Genomic DNA, 15481 nt, shown 5'->3' with positions numbered 1-15481 from the left:
ATCGAATTTACTCTGTGCCATAGTAACTTTCATTTGATAAATAAGCAAGTAATAGACTGTTGAAAACCATGCAACTAAAACGAGAAAGTGGCTATCATTATCTGTTACACAAAAATAATCATGTCTTTTTAACTTTTGCAGAATGCTTTTTAAGGAAAGCCGGAGTGTACATAATCATCTTACTTCTGCTCCGTGAGTAAAACAGACTCTAGATTTCTTCATTTATTTTTGTTCACATTATGTGCTTTAGTAAACAAAAGTGCTATTTATTAAATGCTAGGTGAAATAGTACTTAAACATACATTTAGACAATCTCTCATTTTACTACTGCCTTTTAAAAAAAAATCATTTTTACTGTTTGTGTAGACCTGGGAACACATTTATCTGTTAAATAGTTCTCAGGCTAGTCTCCAAAAACCTGAATGTGTGCTGGCCTGAGATTTGGTAGTTAGGAGCCATGTAAGATGGTTTCCTTTGTCCCTGGGCCTTCTTCCCTCCAGTTCTTTGGTGTCCTTTTTCTTTCCCTCTTAGCGACCATCAGCGTAGCTAACCTATAGCCTTGTGCATTCCAAGATGGTTTCGTATACATACCTACCCTACCTTGTCTCACAGAGTGTTTTATTCCACAAAATTAACCTATTCTTCATTTCCTTCCCTTCTCTTCAAAATGGGGTATTCCTTAGTGATGTGATTACTAAAAAAAGGTCTCTTAACCTGATGGGCAGTAGTAAAATGCTGGGGTTTTTGTGGTTATATTTTTTGGGTGAATACTGGTCGACTTCAAGAATTTCATTTTCACCTACAACTTAGGGCTATTTCTCTGTAGCACAGAAGTATAGTAATAGTTAATAAAATATTAATTAGCAAGTTACTGAGAATTTATGGTTCACTGTAATTCAGTATTCTTAGAGATCTGGTTAACAACTGGGTAGCCTTACAAAACTCTCCGTCTTCTTGTATACAGTTATAATGGAAATTTGTACAACTCTTAGGAAGGATACTTTGTTAGTATACTGTCAGAGTTGCATTGAGCTGGTTGTGGTTTTCAGTTCTTGCTTTCTTGCTCTTGTTTATTGCTGGTGGTTTAGTTACCCTGGGACAGGCGATACATATGTATTGGTGCCAGTAATATTTCTGGCCTTTAATTTCCCCATAGTTATAAAATCACATATGTGTTACAATTCAGGTATAAATAATTCCTTTAAACCTAAAGTAGATGTTTACATAGGGAAGAGGTTCCCCAGGTGTTTTTTTTTTTTTTTTTTAGTAGCTTTATGACTAACTTGTGTTTTGTATCAGAAAGTGGAGGGGTGCCTTCAGCTCAGGGCGTGATCCCGGGATCCTGGGATTGAGCCCCGCGTCAGACTCCTCTGCTGGGAGCCTGCTTCTTCCTCTCCCACTCCCCCTGCTTGTGTTCCCTCTCTCGCTGGCTGTCTCTCTCTCTCTGTCAAATAAATAAATAAAATCTTCAAAAAAAAAAAAATTAAAAAAAAAAAAGAAAGTGGAATCTGTGGATATGTGGGCCTGGACATCTTTTGCCCCAGTGGTTTTTATCCAAAAAATTTTGAAAATGACTGTTGCCTTAATGAAGTTGTAGATTGACAGTTTTAATCAAGATATTTGTTAATTTAATGGATGACATTTCAACTGAGTGAAGTAGAAATACTCACTGTGAGGAATTTTGGCTTGTTAACCCTTTAATTATTCAATAGACATTTGAGTACTTTTATTATGGAACCCATAAGATTTTTTTAGTCTTCAAACTTTTTCACACTGGTTCCGAAAGGTCTCAAGATTCCATAGCATTTTTCTTGCCTTTTTTCCTGTCATTTTGACATTTTTTATTTGAATTTTTATACTAAAATAGTTTTTTTAAAAAAACAAGGATTTGTTTTGTTTTTAAAAGGATATCTCATTTACAACTTGTTGGCAATGGTTCTCCTCAAATTATGGTTTGAGCTGAAAGTTTCTTGAGGTTCTGTTTTCTTATAAATAATTATAAATTCTTAGCAGTTCTTTGAAGTGAATCTCCTTAGGCAGCTTTGGTACCCTATCTTGAGGTTTGTTTTTTTTTTTTAATTTTGAGTATTTACATTTAATTTTTTTAAAAACCTTTATCTACAGTTGATATTTCACTAATGGTTTGGCCTTTCTTCCTATTGATCGAAATTGGAGGAAATATTACTATATATTCACATATAAACTGAGCACTTACATGTAGTTCCTTCCTTCATAGAGTTTTCCAAATAGCGTAAGAAGTTACTTACCCATGTAATGACAAGATTATGTTATAATTTCCTAATGGCAACCTAACTGCTACTGAAATGTTCTCCTTTTGTATCTTTTGTCTTAGGACAAAGAAAAAGGTGATTCCTGCACCTAAACCCAAAGTGAAGGTAAGTATTGAACCAAATCTTTAATTAGTCATAATTGGGGAATGTCGAAATACATTCTTAAGATGCAAAGGATATATTTATTTGGCATAGGTGGATAGGTACCATACTTTTAAGAAGAGTGTTTTTAAACTTTGTAAAAATCCTAGAACCAATGTATTTCAAAGAATTAAATTGTAAGATTTAACCTAATATAAGAAGTATTCTGTAAAATGGAACAAATATCCTTTAAAACATAGTTGAGATTGAGAAATCCCTAAAGCCCAAAACAAAGAAGCAGCTGCCAGAGTGTTAGTCTGTCACTGAAACTTTGGTTGCCTTTTGGTGCATTTGCTGATTTTCATCCATCACTTTATGGTTTATTTTTTAATTTCTTCTCAGACCACAGCATATAGGGGTTTCTTAGCCTTAAATAGGTTAGGAATTAGACTGAAACTCTGCATAAACCTGGGACTTTCAAAGGATAACATCTTTAGTAAAAGAAAGGACTAGAAAAGAAATCCACTCAGCAGCAGAAAGATTAAGAAACTTGGGTGTCTTGGCCTGAGTTCTAGATTAGGGGAAGGAAGTCCTTCCTGGGAATTTTCCCTGGTTTAGGAGTTTAATTTACACTGCCTATAAGATCTGGGAAATCCTTAAGCTTTGAAAATAACTTAAAGGTATTAGATTAGTTATTAACCCAGGGCAAATGGCAAATCAAATTCTTTCTGGAATAATGCAGTTTTATCCCAGGCCCCAAAGGCTTACCAGACATATACTGTATCAAACATGAGCTTAAAAATGTGAAAACACAGAATACGTAAGGAAATAAGTTACTATAAGTGAGAGTCAGCAGAAACATCCGACAGAATTGGGTCCCTGAGAAGGGCAAGTGATGGATTTATTGGGTTTAGAACATAAAGGAATTCAACTTGTTTAATATTTAAAGAAGGAGAAGAAGGGATAAAAAATACCAAAATAGACAAAGCAGAGTTGAAAAAGAACCACGTGTAACCTATAGAAGTGAAAATTGTAATTACTTGAAAGTAAAATTGTAAAGAAAGCCCACACCCTTTAGGTTTTAGACTTTCCCCATAGCCTTCATCTCTTTGAATAGATGAGTTTCTCGGTTTAAGAGACTATGGCCAGAAGGTCAGTATTTGTTACTCTGTGGCCTTCTTAACTTTAGGTATTAGAGGCTCTTTGAATACAGGGTAAATAGTTCTCTTTTTCTTTCCTACGTCATTTGTCTTCTAATCCAGATAGTATTGAGCCAGTATTTCATCACATCTGTTGAGTTCATGTTTTGCTTTGACACTTTTTTTAAACTCCTAATACTCGCCATAAAGTGTTGGTTAAATTTTGATACATTTATTCAAGCATATGATTAAATTTATCAGAATTCTAATAATGACAAGGATGGTATAGGGGAATTACCTATTTTGTTTTTGTCTTTGTGATTTAAGTTACTGTTTCCTTTTCCCCAAATGGAAAAACTATATTGCTGATTTGTGTTTTTCCTACCCTACCACCCCTCAACTACCTAGTTATAAAGGTAATATAAGGAAGTACAGTAGAAAATGCAAATACAGAAAAGTAAGAAGGAGAAAAGTAAAAGTATCCAGGAAAAAAAGCTCTTCCTTTCTGGTACACACCCACCATCCCCTTCTTCTGGATCTCTGTCCTTACCACCGTTCCTTCAATCCATCCAAACAGCTGTTCATTTATTCAGATTGAAATAGCATTTTATAAATGGGATGACCTGCATTTTAGACTCAAATATATACCCTGGACAATTATCTCTGCTAGTATAAATTTATATAGTACTCTGATGGGTGGATTTAACATCCTTCTAAAAGAAAAAATTAATTTAGGGGCACCTGGCTGGCTCAGTGAGAAGAGGATATGATTCTTGATCTCAGGGTTGTGAGTTCAAGCCCCACATTGGGCCTAGAACTTTAAATAAATAAATAAATAAATAGGTAAGTAAGTAAACAGTAAGTAAAAAATGAAACCAGTTTATTCTTTAAAAAAAAGTTGCTTTAAAAAGCAGTTTTATATTGGTAATGCTACCATTATTATTCCAATACATTCCCCCACCCTCAGTTTCTGTACTTTTTTTTATATAAAAATGGTATTTTCACTAATCATGCCAAAGCAAACGTGTCTCATCTGTATTACCCATTCATCTTAACAGACAATTTGACCTTAATGCAATTAAACTACAGAATTTTGAGAGGCAGTGGAGTTTTCAATCAGGGCTTTTAGAATAACAGCTTAGAAAAATTGCTGCGGGAGTTAGAGTTTAACAGCCTTCTTAACAGCTTCTTTACTGTAATACCTTAGAAGGTGATGGTAAAGACATTTCCTCTCCATTCTTTCCCCACTATGGTGAAGGTAAGTGCTGTGGTTGTAAATGATGTGTAATTCAAGACTTTGGGTTTAGGTTTATTTGGGTTTGTTTATAAGAAACTAATCAAAAAAACTTTGAAGTGCTTTTTATGTAATAGTTTAATTTCTTCTTAATCTTAAAAATGACATGAGTCAAATACTTTGTATTTCCCTTTTAAGGGAAACAGCTTTTTTTTTTTTTAAAGATATTTGTTTGTTTATTTGAGAGAGAGCACACACGATGGAGGGGAGGGGCAGAGAGAGGGAGAGCTCTGCTCTGAGCTCGGAGCCCCACGCAGGCCTGATCTCAGCACCCTGAGATCAGGACCTGAGCCGAAACCAAGAGTGGGAAGCCCAACCGGTACATTAGTCCCAGGCACCCTGAAACGGTTACTTTTTAATTCTTTTGCTTTCTGAATATTTTAAACTGTGTTCTAATTCTTTTTTCTCTCCCTTGAATTTTAAGAAACAATTTTTTTTAAAAGGCAGAATTCTCTTAGGTATTCAGAATTTTAATTCCCATAACCTTGTTTTCCTAGTGTACAGTGCCTTGCTCATAGTAGACATTTAGTAAATATTTGTTGAATAAATTACAAATGACCATAATGAATAGAAGACATAATTTAAGTATGCTTGGATTGAATTCCAGTTTGATGTACCACTCTATGTACATTTCTCTATGTACTGGCTATGGGTGGCTATAGGACAGGGCATACAGAGGCAGAAATACAAGGGAGCAGAAAGTGAGGGTCAGTATCCTAGCAAACCATACTACAGAAGAAGGGTAGAGTCTTAGGATAAAGGCACAATTTCTCCTAGGTACAGGGAGAATAAAAAGAGAATAGTCCCTGAACAGGTGGATTTGGAATAGTATCTGAAGATCTGATGCAGGTGGGTGGGTGAGGGAGGGTTTCACCAATAATGCGACTAGTAAATGAATGTTCCTTTGGCTTGCTCTTAAGTCTTCTTAGAAGAGCTTACTAAGGTATGGCAGCTGTGTGCAATGTATCAGATGCTTTGGCTTCTGAGGACAGTTCAGTCAAGAGCTCTATCTTCAGAACTATTTTGGTTTTTTCAGTCTAAAGATTTCCAGTAGAATTTTAATCATTGTGAGAAATTCTTAGTCCTTTAAAAACTAATACTCAGTAATTGTTTATTAATCCTTTAATTTGTTCCAATATAATGCTGTTTATGCTAGGAGTGTAGTCCCAAAAAGGACCAGAAAACCCCTGTATCCTTGGTGGCTTCAGCTGGCGGTCCCTCGACGAGCTCTAGCACATCTGCCGTGGCCTCGACCAGCTCTAGCTCTACGCCAGCCCAGGAGACGATCTGCCTTGACGACTCACTAGACGAAGACCTTTCTTTCCATCCACCGGCACTGGATCTTGTTTCTGAAGCTTTAGCTGTTATCAACAATGGGAACAAAGGCCCTCCAGCTGGCTCGCGGATAAGCATGCCAACTGCAAAACCTCGTCCGGGACTGAGAGAAGAAAAATTAGCAAGTATCATGAGTAAGTTGCCCCTGGCTGCTCCTAAAAAACTAGATTCTGCTCAGACTGCACATTCATCAAGTCTTATTGCTGGTCACACAGGGCCAGTACCAAAGAAACCCCAGGATTTAGCTCATACTGGCATCTCTTCAGGCCTTATTGCTGGTTCTTCAATTCAGAACCCTAAAGTTTCCTTGGAACCTTTGCCAGCCAGGCTGCTTCAACAAGGACTGCAGAGGTCAAGTCAGATTCATGCTTCTTCCTCTTCACAGACCCATGTGTCCTCTTCTTCCCAAGCCCAAGTTGCTGCCTCCTCTCATACTCTGGGAACACCAGAGGCCCAGGATGCTTCTTCGTTAACACAAGTAACAAAGGTGCACCAGCATTCAGCTGTCCAACAAAACTATGTGTCTCCATTACAAGCAACCATTAGTAAATCACAGACCAACCCAGTGGTGAAATTAAGTAATAATCCCCAACTTGCCTGTTCATCCCCGCTTATTAAGACTTCGGATAAGCCAGTTATGTACCGCCTTCCCTTATCTACTCCCTCACCTGGAAATGGTTCTCAAGGGTCCCACCCCCTGGTTTCTAGGACAGTACCCAGCACCACTACCTCCAGTAACTATTTAGCCAAGGCTATGGTGTCACAGATGTCCACGCAGGGTTTCAAATCTCCCTTCTCAATGGCTGCATCCCCCAAACTTGCCGCATCTCCAAAACCTGCCACATCTCCTAAACCCTTGCCCTCACCTAAGCCTTCTGCCTCACCCAAGCCCTCTCTGTCAGCTAAGCCTTCAGTATCAACTAAACTTATTTCTAAATCCAACCCCACTCCCAAGCCTCCTGTACCCCCAAGCTCTTCCAGTCCAAATGCACTAGTAGCCCAGAGTAGCCACTCCAGCGGTAACAACCCAGTCCATAAACAGCCCAGTGGGATAAACCTCAGCCGACAGTCGCCTACCTTGAATTTGCTGCCCTCTAACCGCACTTCAGGCCTTCCATCCACAAAAAATCTTCAGGCCCCTTCAAAGCTCACAAATTCCTCATCCACTGGAACTGTTGGGAAGAATAGCTTGAGTGGAATTGCAGTGAATGTACCTGCCAGCAGAGGTAGCAACCTAAACTCAAGCGGAGCGAATAGGACTAGTCTCTCTGGGGGAACAGGAAGTGGAACACAGGGTGCTACTAAACCGTTGTCTACTCCACATAGACCATCCTCTGCCTCAGGGTCTTCAGTGGTAACAGCCAGTGTGCAGGTATGTATGTTATATACGTTCATGGGATAAAGTGTAAGATTGTGTGATCTTTCCTGTGAGTCCGTTTAATAACCACGTATATAGGTGGTTCATAATAGCTTATTACAGCTTATGGCCAAGGGATGTTCCTGATGTTGATATCACAGTGATGGGGATACTTGGTGGATGATATTTTTGTTGGGATGTGAATTTTTTTTTTTTTCCCGGTAAAGTAGCACATACGAACTTTTGCAATTTTTGAAAAACACATAATGCATATTTAAAATGATACGTTGTCAAAGTCCAGAACAAAGCAGTAACTTAAGAGTGTAACATACCCTCACTTGTCTCTTTTCTCCCTCTCTCTAGTCCCCTTTCTCCTGCCAACTTTTTGATTTTTTTTTATTTAATGAAGATTATACATTCATGGGGTTTTTTTTTTTCCTTTAGCCATTTGTCTTTTCAAATAAAATTTTTATTTTGCATGAATTTTGTAGTTACTCATATATAATTCTCTATGTTCTATTACTGTTGATAATCCTTTTGTACCACCATTTCCCCATTTGTGAGTTTTTAATTTAAATTTATCTCAAAGTTAGTGGGAGTGCCTCACTCAGGGAGTCTTTTCAAGAAGACTAACACAAAACCTATTTTGCCTTAGCTCTGGCATACCAGATAGTTTCTGTGATGTCTCATTTAAAGTTTATAGACTTCTTGGGTCACTAACTGTCTCCCTTCCAATGTTATAAATACTGTTCCGCTGACCTTTGCTTAGTATTGAGGATTACAGGAAAGTCTGAGGCCATTCCAATATTTTGTTCCCTTGTTTGTGTTTTCTCTGCCTAAATGCTAGTAAGATTTTCTTTTTCCTTGAAATTGAAGTATTCTCAAATTATGGCTAGGTTTTATCTATAAGTTTATACCTGGTGGCTTTTTCAGCTCAAGAATATTTTGTTCTGGGATGCATTTCATTATCATTTCTGATCCATTTGGCCAGGGTTTGTTGAGAACTCTTTATCGCTCATATTTCATCTCTGTCCTTTCCATGTCATCTTCTCTGTCATTGTTTACATCTTTCTGCCATTCCTTGTGTTCTGAGACTTGTCAGATTCGTCCTTCACATGACCAGTTTGATTTCTTTAAGATTGTTCTTCCCTGTCCCCCATTCCAAAAAGTAATACGTATTCACTGTAGGCAGTTACACAAAAAAGAAAAACCCCCCATCATCCCACCGCTGTTTTATATTTTCCTGGTACTTTTTTGGATTCTTGTCAAGAAAATGGGTTTCACATAATATGCTGCTTCATAACAAGCTTTTAAAAAATATGTAACATTTTATGATGTGTTAGTTCTTAGGTTCCTAATGTTTTTTGAAAACATGACTTTTGTTGATTTGTGGAATTGTGTTGTCTCAGAAAGTATTCTTTTTACTGCTTCCTGTTGACGTGGAATAGGAACATCTAATGAAAGAATTTTTACCGTATGTTTGTAGATGTTTTCTGCTCTTCAGTACAAGCTAAGCATTGGTATTCATAAGCACATGAAACCCAGATCATCAGTCTGCCATTACTGTAGGCTTAGTAAGGATTCATTTATTCCAGAATTCTAATATAAAACAAGATTCAATTAACTGATGCTTTACTAGTTGAAATCTAGGACTCACTGATGTTTTATCTGTTTAATTTTACTTTTATCAGAAATAAAATGAAAAAACCCCCCACTGATTAGGGATTGTATGTTAAAATTTAAGTTATAACTAAGGTCTGGGAGTCGGTTCACATTCCTCTTTGTATTACCTTTATTAGAATGTTGACTGTGTTTGACATAAATCTTCAATTTGCGTGAAGGAGAGAATTATAACAGAAATGCCAGTTCCCTGCCACATGGGTCCTCCTTCCTAGTATTAATTATTTTTAATTCTCATAGCTTTTTCTGTGTTTTTAAATATTAAGAATGGAAGACAATTTATTCATTTTACTATTATCTCTTAACTTCTTGTCATGATAAAGCTTTTAGCTGTGTTTATACCTTTGCCATTCTCCTGAAAGAGTAAAATTTACAACTCTTGGTTAAATCCGTGACTATGTCAAATATTGTCTCTGTTGAACTAAATTGTAAACTAAGATTTCATTTGCTTTCTTATTTTAAGTTTTTGGCTTTTTTCCTGAAGAAAAATTGCCTTTTCCCCCCCTTCACTTTGAATTTAAGGTTAAATCTTTCTCTGTCCTTTGTCATCTCCAGAGTCTCTCAGTTCTGTCCCCGCCCTGCTGCCACCCCCCCCCACCCCTCCCCCATTTGATCATTTATCCCAGGAGAACCTAGATACTTAGCATACCAATTCATTTGTCAGCAGGGAAGCTGTATGGCAAAATTTGTGTTTCCAAAAAGTTAACTACTTCCTTCTGGTTTTCATCCTTTCAGAAAGGACTTCATGATTTGAAGGCCTTATTGTTCCTGCCTTCAGATCTGATTCTTTTTGTTCTGTCTTATTGGTTTGACAGAAGAAAAGGTCAGTAATTGAATAAGGTTGTTTGTAACTTTGGGAGAACCTATGGTTTGACTTTTTTGTTTTTGTTTTTTTAACGTAGCCTCTCATTGAAACCTCGTGGCCTCTAGATCCTGTCTCTCTAGCACTCTTAACACTAAAAGGAGATTCCCTATCTGTCCCTGCAAAACATTCAGCTCCTGTCTGAAAGACATCTTCAGCTATCTGTTCATTTGCGGAGTGAAAAGGACAGGTCCTGAGTTTAACAGAAATTAAAATCTTTCTGGGTTCAGATCATTCAGATTATTACTACTTTCTGTTTAATAACTTCCTGCCCAAGGCTTTCCTCTTCTTTCTTGCCCTTCAACTTACTCACGTTCTATGAATCCTGTGTTTGCCACTTTATAATTCCCAAAATAATTCACTTTTTAAGCAAATGTTTCTGAGGTGTTTAATATGTGCCAGGCACTCTTCTAGGTGCTGGGGAGAGAGGTAAACACCATATTCAAGGTCTCGCCCGTCATGGAGCATATATTCCAGGTAGAAAGATAAAACACAAATTTTAAAAAATGTTGAGTGCTATGAAAAATTAAAACAATAATATGATAAAGTGTGATTGCTGCTAACATAGATAAGGGAGTTGGGGACAGCCTCTTTCAGGAGATAACATTTGAGCTGAGAATTGAATAAGCATGCTAGTCATTTGGAGATAGGAGGGAACAAACAGTCCAGGCTGGAGAGATGGAAGGTGTGAAGACACTGAGATAGGAAAGAGCCTGAGGTGTAGGTATGCATGGCTGGACTAGGGAGAGATGGATGGGTGATGAGGTCTGAAATCAACCATGCGATGAAGGACCTTGCAGGCCACGATAAGAACTTGGGGTTTTAATCTGTGTGCAGTGGGAAGCCATTGGAGGGTCTTCATTGACTTAAATTTCAGAATATCCCTCTGGTTGTTGTAGAGAATGGGGGGTAGATGTACTCAGCAAAATAAAATGTGGTTTGAAAAATGATCTCTCTATATATATCTATATATTAGATATAGAATGCCCACCACAGGAAGAGCATGGTTTTCCTTCATATTTTCCCCGGGAAATGAAATATAAGGGTCATGAAAGTATTTTTGATTATGGAGCATTCTCCTGAACTGTTGGTCTGTTTCAGTGTGACAGCTTCGCCTGTACATTTCCAAATGACATCAACAGTAGGATACCCGACTTTTGAAAGGTCTCCGTCTTCTAGGGAGAGAGAAACTTATAAATGCCGTGTAATATTTAGATAGTCTAATGTTCCATTTTAGTTTTATAAACAAAAGTGGATATGGAAGTTTTTTGAAAGTACAAAATGTTACACAGTTATGGTATCATTTTTTATCGCTCAGTTAATTTGGGAAGTTGCCCTAATTTACATTTTCCAGCTTTTTTAATACTTCAGTTAGCCTTCTCCAGAAAAGCTTGAGTTCTCCTTATTAGCAGTATTGAATGTTCTTCTCTAGGGGGCTCCACTTGGGACACATGGTCTTGGAGTGTGTGCCTCATATCATCTTGAGATTACAAGAGAACTATGATTTTTAAAAAACTCTTTTTAATTCTTAAATTGATGCAGGATCCCTTCTATCCAAATTGCTTCAAAGTGTCCTTATTTCTAACTTAGTAATTCTTTCCAGTGTATCCATTTTGTGTATCTTGGTTGGCCAGTAAGGGAAAGACTAGAAAGTAAGAAAAGTAGCCAAGTCCAAGCATAAAGTGATGATTTGTACTTAAGTGTTGGAGAAAATGGTGATTTAAAAAAAGAAAGAAAGAAAAAGAATGGGTATGTTGACAGTGAGTTCATCTTGTCCGTTTTTTTATGATGCCTACAAACTAAGATTTCAAGCCCTGGTGTTGGGAAAGAATGAGACTATTAATGATAACAGTTGAGATATAGGGTGGGGTCACATGATTATAGGAGCTGCTGAGTTCATTTGTTGATGAGTGTTCCATATCCGAGTGCCATTGTTCCCTGATCTTTTAGATTTACTGGATTGAAACTGAGATGAGGATATATATTTGAGAGCTAACAAAGGAGATAAGGGAAGCCTATTGGAGGAGTGCAAAAACCCAGATTCAAAGCCTTCTGGAGGGTATTCTTCATTTTTGGTTTAGCAGTGGCATAGACTGTTAGGTGTAAGAAATGTATGTACTGTGGCGTATATGTGGGAAGATCACTTAAATTTTTCTCATATATTAACTAAGAAAATTATCAGCTCTTTATTAATAATGTTTACTGGAAGAGGAGTGAGCACACAAAATAAACCTGATAGTAGTTAACATTGATTACTCACTAAAAATATTCGAAGAATTCAATTTTCTTGAATAAATTTAGAACTGTAAAATTTTTGGCCAGGGAAACTTAGAATTGGTAAGAAAAGACTACAAAAGAAAATTCATAGTTGTACAAACTATCATAGGTAATATCCGATACTGAGACAATTTCATTGCAGTGTTCATTGATAAGTACATGTAGAAAAGAAGGTCAAAATGGGAAAAGATCATTGCTGAATAGAAAATTGTTCAAAGAATAAAATTAGCTTAATGGTACTTCTCATACACATGGCATCAAAGCCCAGATAGAGGGGTGTTAAAACACCTTTTACTGTAAGGAGTCTTTAAGTTCAGAAAAGTAGTGAATATGGAAACCAGCTTCCGAGGCTAGGGAGAAACTAAATAATGTGGGGAATGGAGGGTATCCTTTAGTAAATTTGATTAACAAAAGAATACAAATAAGTCAGGTTGTTTCTAGGGGTTGAGGAACAGCCAGGAATAACTATGGTTGTAACAAAAAAAAAAAAAAGAAAAAAAAATGAGGTCTCTGTATATGACAAGGCAAAGGAAACTTGGAAAAAGGTGTAATACTAGATATTTGTACCAGAAAGTTTGGCATAGGGGGATTCATGGCATAGATCAGATGGTTAGTTTTGGAGAAGAGGCAGGTAAAACTGATAAAGAGGAAGAACGTCCAGATGGCCTCATTTCTTTAAGGCGTTATGATGAAAGCAGAGGGTACTGTGTTACAGGCTCTGAGAGAGTCATCGTCTGGAACAGTAACCACATGGGTTGTATTAGGGAAGATGGTAAAACAAACAATGAAATTACCAAGCATTTTCAAAGACCAGATTGAAATTGTACGGAGTTAATGACCAGTGGTTCAGATCAAGCGGCTAGGAGCAAAAGTGGAAGAGTGGAAGTCTGAGATGAGGAATGAACGAATGAGTGTTAATACAGGTGTTAAAATAAGGACTTTAACCCGGCAATGAAGAGCTGAGTAGAGAATTAATTCCACAACCAATATGGGTAGCTCTTAGAAATATATTTTTCACCTCAGTCTTCATTTTCTGTCTCCTAACGTTTCTGCTAGAGTAGATATAGGACACAGTCTTGCGCCCGTGAGGATAGTAAATAAAATAAATCAACTCAGGGTAAAGATTTGATTTCTTATGTATTTTGACCCCTGGTTTCTGCAGTCCACAGCAGGAGCGTCATTATTGGCTAATGCCTCACCTCTGACTCTCATGACATCACCTTTGTCTGTAACAAATCAAAATGTGACTCCTTTTGGGATGCTGGGTGGCCTTGTTCCAGTGACCATGCCCTTCCAGTTTCCCTTGGAGCTACTTGGCTTTGGAACGGACACAGCTGGAGTGACAACCACCTCGGGATCTACCTCAGCCGCTTTCCACCATAGCCTAACTCAGAGTAAGTGGGGCTCTTTTAGTTACTTGGCTACCTGGTTTGACAGAACAGGAAGCCTCATGAATTTAGACTCATTGAGAGTAGTCCATTTGGAGTTAGTGAAGATAACAGAATTTTTTTGTTTTTTGAGAAATGCAGTTTATTTCATTCGATTATAAGTCAAATTATCGGAATCAGATTTTATTTGCAATTCTTACAGGAATCATCTATACCACATTGCTATCTTAATGAAAGTGATAATAAGAGGAAGTCGTATTTGCTGGGTTATTTGCGTACACATACATTTATATATATAAATTTTTCAATGTATGTGCTCTAGTTTAAGAAGGACTCTGAAGTCAGGGGCTGTACTTACATTAGATAAATTAAACTATTTTCATTTTTTATCTAAGAGGGCTCAAATCTTAGGTTGAAGAAGATCACTGACAAGTCTGTTTTTCTCTCAGATTTACTAAAGGGTTTACAGCCAGGAGCTCAGCATGCAGCAACACTTTCCCACTCACCTCTGCCTACTCACTTACAGCAAACATTCAATGGTAAGAAAGCCACCTATTTTTTCACCTTTTAATATTTATGTAGATTTATAGATTGGATTGTAAATCTTTTCTGAAAACTGAATAGGATGACAAAGGTTGGAAAAAACAGATTTTCATATGACTGAGTCCTCATTAGCAACAAACTCCTTATAAGAAAAAGGAAATAGGTATGAGACCTTTTGTTACATGTGAAAAAAAAAAAAAAAAACCTTTTTTAAGACGTGTGTTTGTTATATTGAAATGATGACAAAGAAGAGGATTCATAAAACAGTGTACAAAAGTCATGTCCAGTGATTGTAATAGTTCCCATGTATTGAAGGTTTACTAAGTGTCAGGTAGTCTTGTGACTACTTACATGCATTAGCTAATTGAATCCTTGTAACAGGCCTATGAGTGAGCCAGTGACGGTCCCCATTTTTATACATCAGGAAACTGAATTGAAGGTAAGCGGCTTGCCCAAGATGAGAATCCTAGGAAGTGAGCTGAAATTCAAATTTGGGAAGTCTGACTTGATAGGCTGTATTCTTAACCATTAAACTTTTATGCCTTTTAGCAGTGAGTCAGTCTATATGATCCAAATTATTGCATTAGATACTTGCAGGCCAGCTAGATCACCCTGAAATCTGAAATTAGATAGTGGACATTGGACATCACATATTGGCCTCCAGGTTCTTGCTTTTACCAGCAGTTGACTTTGGTGGACCGTCGATAGTATTCTTGAAGACCATGTTCAGGATCTTTTCAACAGAAATAACTGTTCAGCTGCCTTCTTAACCTTGGAGGTTGACTGGGACCTCACTGTTCTTTTTGGCCACTGCACTTAAAATGCTCTTTGAGCAAGTTTACAGTTGGCCACATGCAGAAATGGGAGCTGTGTGGCAATCTCAAGGCAGCAGGTGATAATTAATTCTGTAAAAGCCCTAAGTGGTAAACTGCCCCAGACTCAGCCCTCGAAAGAATGACTAACTTTTATATAGTCATTTTATATATAATATAAACTTCTAAAAAGGCCTAAATAGTAAATACTTTCAGCCTTGCTGGTCATATAGTTTCTGTCGCAACTACCCAACTCTGCCGTTATAGTGCGAAAACAGCCATAGACAAAAACATTAATGTAAGGGTGGCTGGGTTCCAATAAAACTTTTAGAAAGCAGTGGTGGGCCACATCTGGCCCCTGGGCCAAACCTTGGTCTAAAGAATCTCACGGTCCAGTTAATGTGAGTATTTTATTTTGCTAA

The 15481-nt window shown here is 37.4% G+C and overlaps 1 protein-coding gene across 4 annotated transcripts in view; it reads left to right on the top strand.

Moving 5' to 3' along the window:
- Nucleotides 1-15481, top strand: part of UBN2 (ubinuclein 2) — a 76119-nt gene that overhangs the window by 49301 nt on the left and 11337 nt on the right. For all 4 annotated transcript variants that reach the window (XM_087860796.1, XM_045792546.2, XM_045792545.2 and 1 more), the window contains 5 exons: nucleotides 142-192; nucleotides 2354-2396; nucleotides 5962-7512; nucleotides 13479-13710; nucleotides 14154-14243. In XM_087860796.1, coding sequence (XP_087716922.1) covers nucleotides 142-192; nucleotides 2354-2396; nucleotides 5962-7512; nucleotides 13479-13710; nucleotides 14154-14243 — 1967 coding nt within the window. The remainder of the gene's footprint in view (nucleotides 1-141; nucleotides 193-2353; nucleotides 2397-5961; nucleotides 7513-13478; nucleotides 13711-14153; nucleotides 14244-15481) is intronic.

The sequence above is a fragment of the Ursus americanus genome, chromosome 3, assembly GCF_024610735.1.
Source record: "Ursus americanus isolate L20-20 chromosome 3, mUrsAme1.1.p, whole genome shotgun sequence".
NCBI classification, from domain to species: Eukaryota; Metazoa; Chordata; class Mammalia; order Carnivora; family Ursidae; genus Ursus; species Ursus americanus.
The sequence above is the reverse complement of the archived record's forward strand: the minus strand, read 5'-3'. Positions and strand labels throughout refer to the sequence as shown.